Source organism: Phoca vitulina, unplaced genomic scaffold (genome assembly GCF_004348235.1).
Source record: "Phoca vitulina isolate PV1807 unplaced genomic scaffold, GSC_HSeal_1.0 scaffold6, whole genome shotgun sequence".
In the NCBI taxonomy this organism is placed as follows: Eukaryota; Metazoa; Chordata; class Mammalia; order Carnivora; family Phocidae; genus Phoca; species Phoca vitulina.
Window position 1 is genome coordinate 6,687,648 of NW_022589709.1, and position 10,975 is coordinate 6,698,622.

General features: G+C 43.4%; 1 protein-coding gene across 3 annotated transcripts in view; it reads right to left on the bottom strand.

Moving 5' to 3' along the window:
- Nucleotides 1-9,837, bottom strand: part of GABRB2 (gamma-aminobutyric acid type A receptor subunit beta2) — a 240,098-nt gene extending 230,261 nt beyond the window's left edge. The window contains exons 1-4 of one of the 3 annotated variants that reach the window (XM_032403666.1): nucleotides 9,199-9,837; nucleotides 7,889-8,121; nucleotides 7,641-7,732; nucleotides 6,560-6,627 (exon numbers count right to left, since the gene is read on the bottom strand). In XM_032403666.1, the coding sequence (XP_032259557.1) occupies nucleotides 6,560-6,627; nucleotides 7,641-7,732; nucleotides 7,889-7,965 (237 nt within the window). In that variant the 5' untranslated portion in view covers nucleotides 7,966-8,121; nucleotides 9,199-9,837. Of the gene's footprint in view, nucleotides 1-6,559; nucleotides 6,628-7,640; nucleotides 7,733-7,888; nucleotides 8,122-8,762; nucleotides 8,895-9,198 lie in introns of those variants that run through there. The other 2 variants (XM_032403668.1, XM_032403667.1) reach the window with 2 other exon arrangements.
- Nucleotides 9,838-10,975: the final 1,138 nt, after the last annotated feature.

Consider the following 10,975-nt stretch of genomic DNA (forward strand, 5'->3'; position numbering starts at 1 on the left):
GAGAGATATAATCTTTATAATGAGTCTCATTGATACTACGTGGGATGGAGGAAGGAAAGATCTGGGAAGAAAAAAAATTCAACCACCTTTGAGAGAATTATTTGTAGGAGAATTTATCAGAAATCAGAAAAATGTGTTCTTAATGCAAAAAGTTCAATTGAAATGAGGTCTTTATAATAAAAAAAATAAGGGAAAGGGTATGGTCTTTTCACATAGTGTCCACCCACATCTCATAATTACTGAGTTTATGGTTCTTAAACATATACCAGCCACTATTTTCTGACAATGATTGGCTTTAATGGTTATCTGACAGATTCTTCTGGAGCAACAAGAAAATTATTAGACAAGTTAAAAACAGTACCCATTCATAATGAAATAAATTATGGCACAAGAAATATCCTGGATTCTTCAAGATGTTATGTAAACTTCCTTTATTGCATGGTTTAAATTATGCTCAATAGATATAATTTAACATATAAGTTTCTCAAGGATGAGGACCTTAATATATACTGAATAAAGTACCTACTTGGAATTACTTTAATAAAATTGAGATTTTTTTTTTTTAAGGTGGAGAGAGTGAGTATGAAGGATTAGTTTATCCAGTCTATCCACTGTTTCAAAAAAAAAGAATAAAAACAAACACTACAACAAAAGAGGGTCCTCAAGGAATGAAAATGATTTTTTTTCAAATGAGGCCTTGCTACATTTAAAACTGCAGTATAATCATACGGCTAAGATTAAGGGACATGAAATCAGTCATTTACTAGCTGTGTGACCTTGAACAAGTCACTTAACCTCTCTGAGCCTCAGGTTCCTCTTTTGCAAGTAGGTTGATGGTAGCCATCTCACTGTTTTTATAGGAAAATTGGATGAGATAATGTAAATCAACAGGATACTTACATGAGTTAAAAACTCAATAAGCATTAACTATAATTATTTTATTATATTAGTGTTATGATGACAATGAAAAATGTTGGGTACATACAAGAGAGGGAGAGGGGAAGGAGAGTGGGAAGAAGAAGAAAAAGGAGAGAACATGACAGCTTGCTAAAAGCTGGGTAGGAGGGTTTCTAAGCATAATTTATTTAGAATTAAGTGTGCCTGTGGCCAGTGAGTGTTCCCATACCCTTCACCATGCTTCATGCTTTCTGGCTATCCTTCTGTGTGTCCCAGGTAACCTCACTTACTTACCCATTCTCCACAGAGGCCAATTTTAACCTCCTCTATTCTCAACAGAAAGTGTTTCCCATGTCAGAGAGAATAGAGAGGTCTTCCATAAAGCCACCTTGTCCTGCCACTCTACCAATCCCTTGCGTTGTATCTGCAACCTACTCCCCTCTAAAGGAAACTTCTCCAAATTATAGGCTTAACCGACTAAGCCACCTAGGTGCCCCACTTTCTTCTTTTTGAAACTCTCTTGTGCCTCAGCTTCCAAAACACTCTTATCTGCAGGTTCTCTTCCTAACTCTCTGATTGCTGCTTAGCTACTTATTAATCTTTGTGGACTCCTTTTCAGCATTCCTCCACTTAAATTACAGTGCTCACCAGATCTCCATTTGTCACTTTCCCTATTTAATTGTACCCATTCATATTGTTATAAGTACTACTTACATGCTGACAATGTCCAAGTTCATCTCTCTAGTCATGACTTTTTACATGGCTCTAGACCTATATTTTCCAATCTCCATTGGGAGATTTCATGTCTGTAGAAAAGTCAACATAGCCCAAACTGAATTCCCTGTCTGTCCATATGCCTAATCCCCCACCCCACCTCCAACTTGGCTGCCCTTTTTGCGTCCTCCATATCAATAAATGGTGTCATCAGAAATTTGGGATTCACCAAGTCCTTTTGCTTCTACCTTGTAAATGCCCCAGTTTTATATCTTCTCTTTTACATCCCTTTCTCAATTCATCAATTCTTCCTGGATTTTTGCAATGAGTTTTCATCTTATCTCCCAACTTTAGGTTTTGCTTAACTCTGTATTTCAGAAGCATCTTCCTGAAGTGTGAATCTATTCATGCAATTCCCCTATTCACAACCTTTCATGGGTCCCTACAGTCTTCAAAACAAAATTTAAATTCTTCAGAAAGGTGTAAAAATGGTCTTTATTGGTTGATCACTGCCTATGATCTCAATACCAGCTCTTATCACCTCCTTACTCCCACTCCCAACTCCAGCCATTTAAAGCTACTTGCAAATCCCTAACCCATTTATCTTTCCTGTGTTTTTTTCTTCTATGTGCCATTATTTCTGCTTGGAACATCATTCCATAGCCTTCTAACCCCATCTTCACCTAGTAATTACTATGTAATATCTCAGTATTCTGTATTCCCAATATACCCTGTCTATTTCCTCCTTCATTTATAATCCTGCATTGTGATTCTTTCTACATTAGTTAAACAGTGAATGCCTTGAATTTGAGGCCTATGAGTCTATGCTCTGTTTCTCCACATACCAGTACAGTGTCTAGTGAATAATAACAAATTGTTGCTATGAAAACAAAATAGTTCACGCAATATTTGCGACATTCACCAGGAGTCAAACATCCAGCCAACCATTGTGTATAGAGCAAAATCACATGGGGAGATACACTATAATTCTGTCTATATGCAGTTTATAAACATGAATTAGGAAGCTAGAATGAATATGTAACATATATAGCAATTTGAAGTGGCAAATACCAAATGAATGGTGAAACCAACAAGTGACAAAGGAACCCATGGGAAATACAGACCACTAGGTACTCAATTGGCTGCTCATAAAAAAAGTTTTAGAGAAAAGATAAGTATAATTATAGTAAGAGTCTACAGAAGAATTAAAAATAGTGAACACCTAGATGCTAAGTCTCATGAGGTCAGGAGACAAATCAATCTTGTTCATTGCTCCGTTTCTAAGGCCTATCAACATGGCTGAATCATAGTAGCTAACTAAGCATTTGTGTTGAATTGAATTTTAAACTGTGCATCTGGTGATGCAAGAAAACATCTGTTAAAAAAAAAAAAAAACAGCACTTTTTCTCTTTTGCCATTCCATAAAAAGGTAATTTGTGTGTGTGTTTACTAGAACTATTTCCTCAAAAGTGAAATATTGCTTCACTCTTTGGTTGGCAAATGTGTTGTTTCAAGATGGAGAAGTATCTGCTTTAAATGAAGAGAAAGCTATTTCGGTCCATAATTCTCAGAGCCAATTTTGGATCTTAAAATGCACTTTTCATCAAAGAGTCTTAACAAAAAGATTCCTGCCAATGTAACCAAGACATCTAAAAATATTTCATTCTAAAGCCAAGCTTTCCGTTCAGGAGCATTCTAATTGAAATCACATTCTTCCAAAGACCTAGCATTGGGCCAATAGTCACCTGAGTAAGCTACCATCCTCACCTTCATGAGTAGGACCTCACAACTGCATGATATTTAGGAATTCTGCATATTCCTTACGTTTATGCTGGATTTCCAAGTTTTCCAGGAACTTCTTTGTACTCAACAGAGCTATTATACTAAACCAACCAGCAACACATATAACTTTGAGTTGAAGTCAATTTAACCTGTCCCCTCTCATGTCAAACAAAAAAATTGAGACCTGGTAATATAAATTATTGACCCAAGTACATTTAGGGCACGGCTGGAGTAGCAGAGTCTCTTGAGTGATAACCTGTTATCCAGTCTTCCACATAAGCTATGTTCATGGAACATCAATGTTTTCACATATATTGTTTTATTAATTCTAGTAGTCACCTGAGATAGGTAAAATGGGACTATTCCTCCCCTGTAACAGGTGAGGAAATTGAGCCCCATCTGTCTGTGAATTCCCTCAGGATGACTGAGCAGCAGAAGCAGAACTAGTATTCAAGACTCTTGACTTGGTTCAGATATTTCTATTATTGTCATTTACCAAGAGCATCAAATTGACATGGGTCTTTTCCTTTGGTACAAATGAGTCATTTACAATCTAAATGGGCTGGTGTCTACCATCCCTCAAAGGAAGATTTACTATAGTAAAAGAAAGTTACAATTACCAGAGTTTTCAGGTCACAAAAGATAATGAGGCGAAAATATATATGTTAATTAATTTTGAGGTTTCATTTAAATAATCAATCAATCATTCTTTCAGAACTAAAAATAATCAAAAGATACTAATAATTTTAGACCTATATACAGGGGGCAATATGCCATGAACATATTCTTTTTTTTTTTCTTTACACACCAGTGATGAAATTTCCCATCTGTTGCTTCAAATCAAATAAGCATACTTAAAAATAACATACATTGCAAAAATTTTTCTTTGAGGGATTAATTTTAAATCACTCTGATTGTTAGCTGAAATAAGTGTTAATTTTTCAACAAGTAAAAATGTGTCTGGACAAGTCCACATGTGTTAGCAGTAGGCTAAGAAAGGAATCTGGCATGGGATTCTTAACACTTGGTTCTAATCATTAATGCTGCAGTATTGGCCTATTTACAACCTGATATTTGTTTTTGCACTTTCAACATCCCGTGATTTTTCAGCAACACTAAATAGCTTTAAGAGATGACACCTCGCCTTAGCTGGTGTCTATATTTTGACTAGCAGGTCTTGGCTCTGTGTCCAGCTCAGATGCCTCTCCAAAATGTTGCATGCAGGTAAAAGGTGAACAAAACTTAAGGAAGAAAAAAAAAAAAAACCACTACTCTAAACAGTTGGGGGATATAACACATCTAAGTTCTTAGCTGACCTATCACAGCAACTTCTAATCTTCTCATCATTGTCTGTTTGGATTCTATTCCCTAATTTTTCCATAGAATACCATTTTGTGATGTTGTTATGTAAAAAACAACAAATAAATCAAAAGGCAAAAGAAAGGAGTCTAATTTAACCACATATAGGGCACACAGAACCATACCTGATTTCTATATCACTTTATTTCTAGCAACACAATTTAGATTCAAGTGTTTGGGACTTGGGAGGTACCCACATTAGGACATTTTTAAATTGTTATGGTAAAACTCCAAATTTAAATCAATGAAACACCTCCATAATCCCACAAAGTGAATATTTGTGTATCTGAGAAATTAGTTTCCCTAGGAAGACGTATTCTCTAGAAAACAGGGGATTTTCATAATGTGTGGGAAATCTGTGGTTCTGAATCACCCAATATTGTCTCAGTCTGTGTTTGTATCCTATATATCAAAAACCTCCCCAATAATTAGAATATAAGAAGATACACACGACATTAAAATATTGCTGAAATTTGAATATTCCCCGGAGTAGTCGTGAGATATTTTATAACCTTGTGATACCTCAGGATTATCAAAACTATCTTTGGAGAGTGTATAGGGATAAGGTTGGTTATTTGAGCTTGCTCTCTATTCGAATTCTGAGAATATGAAAATCTGCATTATGTTGAGAGCATATCCACTATGTAGTATTTTGTCTCTCTTGAGTTAATTAATAAGTGTCCTAACTTTCAAGTCCTGGTGGCTGACTTAGAAGTGTTTTGCATAAAACTTTACACACAACATCCTCTTCTTTAAATAGTGCATTTCATTTCTAGGAAGAACCATGCCACAACACAATCTTCTGAAATGTGCTGTGTGCCTTCAGTATTGAAAGTAATATTTGCATCTTACATTCAAATGTGGCCTTTCTAAAGAGACTTTTCCAAAGGAGAAAACTTCAAAAACACAGAGTAGAAAAGTCACTGGAGAAACAAGTAAGCAGCCCAAGTAATCAGGGAGTATCTGGGACACTTTTCATTGTTTTGTATGTCTGCAGTGTCCCAACATGGGCAGCAGGGGGCGCTCCTGCATGAAGCAAACCCCCCACAGTGTCCCTGGTCGAGAATACCGAGGCTTTTTCTCTTAGTATTTGCCCCAAGTCCAACGAGGTAGCCAATAAGGAGTGCTGTCGTCCATAAACCGTACAAGCTTAGAACATGCGGTGAATAACATTGCAGAAGTGACTGACTAGGGCACATGGGTCTGAGCTTGCCTTTAGAAAACAGGGTGACCAATTTTTGTTATTTACTTTGGTGGGCAGCAGACGTTAAAAGAGCTGGTTAACAATTGTGGGAGGAGGTGATTGCCATCAGCTGTAAAGAGGCCATCTCTGAAAGCAACAAGTGGACATCAGTATCCCAGGGTCATTTATTCAGCCTCTTTGTGACAGTTTAGGTTGCAGGTTATATTCCCTGTGAAATATCAAATCAAAACCCTTCCCTCTTTTCCCGACCCCACCCCAAACTCAGAAAATACTTGATGATCTGGTTTCCCACTAAACCTTAGGAAATGTAGCTTCTGCAGAGGATCTTCTGCATGTGGCTGTGATTTGCACGTGAATTATGATGCATTTTACTTGCTCTGTACCAATTCCTAAGTATCCAAACCAGGTTGGAAAAATCGTTAGGGACCAAAAGCAAAGGCTTTGAAACTTCAAACACAGTGGGCTCCAAAGCAAAATCCCCAGTCCTCACCCCCACTTCATACACATACTCATGCATACACCACCCCCACCAAACGGCTCCTTTCTACTTCCTGTCCCCAAATGAAGGTCTGCGGAGACACAACCATAAACCTCAGTACTCACCATATTGACTTCGGAAACCATATCAATGCTGGCGATGTCAATGTTCATTCCCACGGCCACAGGGGGACCTGCGAACCAAGATGGCCAGCCACGTGATTTCTCAGAACTTCATTCATTCTCAGCAAGAGCTGTCCCTGGGCATGGGGTATTCTGCCCCAAATTCCTCCCCCACTGCTCACCCTTACATTCTTCACTTCTCCGCTCCTTTTTAAAAAAGAATGCCCGACACTCCTCGAGGGAATTCTCTATGGAACATGTACACACGTGCCCTCCTGGAAGAGGGATTCCAATCCTATCTACATATGTAGATGTCTCAGTATGAGAAAACACACAACTCACAGAAGCCGGAGAAACCTGTCTAGCCCGAGGGAATTTTTATATATTGCACTAAAACCCCCTCCTCCTCATTCTTTCCCACTCCCCTTCAGTGCGCGCAGGTTTTAACTCTTTGAGCTTCGTAAGAGTCTAAAGCAAAATTAAATGGGCATATCAGTGTATCTAAGGCTGCAGCAAGAGGTCCCTAGCCCTTCTCCCATTTACCCTCCCTGCCTTTTAGCCCTCCCCAACCCCTTCCCTCCCACCGCCACAAACAGTGGGGCTTCCAGGACTGGATAACATCCAGACATCAGCCACTTTAAACCATTGCCAGAACTCTTCCAAAGTAGGCGGGCACAGGGGATTAATGTCACTTTTCAACCAATTGCCTGCACATTTTGTTCTCAAAAATGTTCACGATGGCCTCCAGTAAGCCAGGTTCTCTAGGCACACCATTAACTAAACTTAAGAGGTTTGTATCTCAATGAAGCAAAGACGGTGAAGCAAAGGATCTCAGCAGTGAAGCTAAAGAACAGCAGTCACCTATACACTCTAAGAGGGTCTCATTGAAAGACCATCTAACTGCTGGATAGCAACAAATCGGCTTAAGTTTGGATCACTTTCTCAATATGGTAACACAGAGACACATTCGATATACCACATGCAGCCAACAATGAGGGAGAAGGAAGACACAGCGCGCACAAAGCTCACAAGACAGCTTAGGCTATAGCTGGGCTGTTTCTTATTTCCAAGGCAACCCCATTACCTCCAAAATCTGGTCTCAGACGAATGTCATAGCCTTTCAGGAGTCTATCCACTGTCTCTTTAACCAGCGACATATTACTAGGGTCATTGACACTAAAGAAAGAAAAGACAATAAACAGGCATCAATAAGGCAGCAGGCACAGCGTCTTCAGCATCTATCTGAGCCTCACTACAGATCCCTGCTCACAGAGGTATGCAGACCGAGCCCTTCAAAGTGAAATGAAAAAGAGAAATGCTGGGCACACTTACCTCTGCGCACAGACAGCGGCGATTATTAAGGGGAATGACCAAATCCCAAAGTAGCCCTTTTTCCGGACTCTCCACATCCCTTTAGTTTTTGATGGGATTGAGGGTTTCACTGAAGAGAGGAGATCCAACTTAGACTGCCCAGTGCAGTAATTCTAATGTGAGGCGCATGCGCACGGTGTACCAAAACATCAAAGGGGCAGCGGCGGCTGCCTGGGACCGAGCAGATTTTCTGGCTAAGAAAAAAAAAAAAATTAAAGGGGAAAAAGGAAAAACATATATATGTATAACATATACATATTTGAGTAATATAGGAAAGTCACCCCACAGGAGGACCCAGAGTAAAATCTTTGTTTTCCTTTCGTTAAGACAAAAACAACTAGAGCGTCTGGTAAGTTTTGGTAGTTCCTGGAGGCAGTTTTGCACCTCACGGGTTTTTGGGGCGTGTATGTGTGTTTCCTCTTAAATATGCAAATCCAGATAGGGAATTTAAAAGACAGCAGGTGTGGAGTGCTAGTGGAAAAGGGGTGCCTGGGAGCCCACTTCTGGTATCGGCAAGCCTAGGAGGAGAGGAGTTTGAACTTTATTTCCTGGCAAATAGCATCCCCTGCGTGGGGCGAGATGTGTGCTGGAGATGGGGGTTGTGCGGTGGGGGGAGAGGGGGAAGGGACGGTGGGTGCAGTAGTCAAAGGGGGAGGGAAGAAAGAAACCAATGGGAGAAGTGCTGAGCAATCCGTCGGATTTGGGGCGGGAGGGGGGGTGGGGGAGTAGAGAATAAGAAAGAAACGGAAAAATAAAAAAAGAAAAAGAAAGGAAGAATAAAATGATGCCTGGTCTCTTCTAGGAGTCTAGGAACAAGCTTTTCTTCACTACTCACGAGCGATTTCTTTCTCCTCCACCTCACCCTTTGCCCCCTATTCCCAGAGAAGAAAACCTCGGGGTCCCGGTTTCTTGCCGTGTGACGTGCCTGACCCGCTAGTCCGGATTATTTATAGAAGGGGGGGGCGAGGGGAGCAGAAAGGCAACGCTGTCTCTCCAGGTTTCGGTCTGATTCTGCATTGGGAAATTATTAGTGGGGAGGGTGGGGTTTGGATGAGGGGGGTGATGGGACGTGGGAGCGTGGGGAACGCCGGTGGCTAGCGCCTGACCCTGGGTGCTGGGGGCGAGAGGGCTGGAGCGGCGACACGGTGCAGCAAGGGCAGGTGGCCCCAGGGGGGGCGCCCCTGGCGGACCCCCCCACACCCCCTCGGAGCACGCGCAGAGGCGCGCGCACGTGCAGGCACTCTCCCAACCCGCCTCCCGCCCCTCCTTACCTCCCGGGCCTGCGCTCGCCGCCCACTCTCGCCGCGGGCGGAGCCGGCGCCCCCCGGAGCTCTGTCCCAGCTGGAGAGGGCCAGTGGCGGCTAGGGACACCTGGCTGTTCAGTGGCTGAGTGTGGCTCGGGATGGGAAAAGCCAGAGCGGTCTCTAGAAGGCGGCAAAATGAGGAAGGGGCCTAGGGACGCCCGGGGGCCCGGCGTTCTCCCTCTGTCTCCGCTCCACCTCGTCCTCGCTCGCCTTCCCAGGGCCAGGAGATACTCTCAGACCCCGAGGCTGCCTATTCCCTCTCGTCCGAGGCTTTTCCCGGCTCCCCACCGCCACCGGGACCCGGAGGAGGCAGCCAGCGAGCTCGGCGGTTTGAGACGGAGGGAGATACTCAATTCACGGCCGAAATGTTTCCTCAGCTCGAGGGAGAGAGACGTGCCGCGGGAGCCGGGAGCTGCTACAAGGCTGGGGGGTCTGGGCGTGTGAAGGAGCCCGAGGCCAGGACGAATGCCTCTCCCGGTACTCCGGAGTTATCTTGGAACGGGGGAGGAGGGAGGAGGGGATGTAGGGCAGGTGCTCCCGCTCCCCCTTCCCCCACTCCTCAGTGAAGAACGGGAAAAGCCAGAGCCCAAACCTACATTCTGGACCCGGAGCAGTTTTCGTTTCTAACTCCTATTGCTGATCATTGCTAACCATTAACTGAGCGCTTACTACTTGCCAGGAGTGCTTTATTAATTAATTCTTACAACAGTCCTAGGAGTTAGCCATCACCTCAGTTCCCTCATGGATTTAGAAACTGGCGCACTGAAGCGAAGGAACTTGCCCAAGGTCACCTAGTAGGCTAGAGGCGGAACCCGAATTGGACTCCAAAGCCAGTGTCCCTAACCATTCGACTAGACAGCCTTGGTCCCCAAGTCCGAGACCATGCCGGCTGCGGGCTGCCGGCTCTCAGCTACAGCACAGCTCCCCGAGCCCGCGGAGCCGTCCGCGGCTGCGGGAGAAGCGGGAACGCGCGGTTGCAGGCTTGCATGGCCCGAGTCTGAACAGAGGAGAGGCGCCGGTCGCCCGCGCCAGCTGTAGTGGTCTCCGCAGCACGCGGAACTCCTCAGGGTCCTGGTCCCAGCCAAGCTCCTGACCCATTTACCTCTTGACCACTCCCTCCCTCCCCGCACCCCGCCTAGGTCAGAGGGTCATCCTGGGGCGGCTCCGGGGAATGACTCCTAGGGGAGGGTGGGGGCGGGAGGGCTTCGAGGCGGGAATCCAACAGCTCCCCTAGGAGGGAACGCGAGCCGGAAGGGAGAGCTGTGTGCCTTCACTAAGGGAGTTTCTGGATTTGAGTCAGGTAAAACAACGCCATAAACCATGCAGTTCTACAGTCTGGCGTACTGCGGGGCTCCAGGCTCACAGGAGTCCGTTGACAGACAGACAGACAGACGGGGAGAGAGAAGGAGAGAGAGAGAGGAAATTCGTAAGTCTCCCATCTGTAATTATTCCGGTTGAGAGTTCCAAGGACAAAATCTATATTTTGTCTGCCAGTTTTCCTCTTTTTTTACTTATATACAATGAAAATCTTTTACATAAGCTAACATATAAGGGAAAACAAAGTTTAGGTTACCAGCATTATATCCAGAGGATTCCTAAATCAGTTTGAACCCCAGGTTAACTAACCGGTGAAAACCTAGGAAACTTGTCTTTTTCTTGAAAACACCCCCAAACAGGATTTTCCTTCTGACCATTAGTTATCCATGTTGCACTTTCTGCACTGTCAGCCTCTCCTACTTGACTC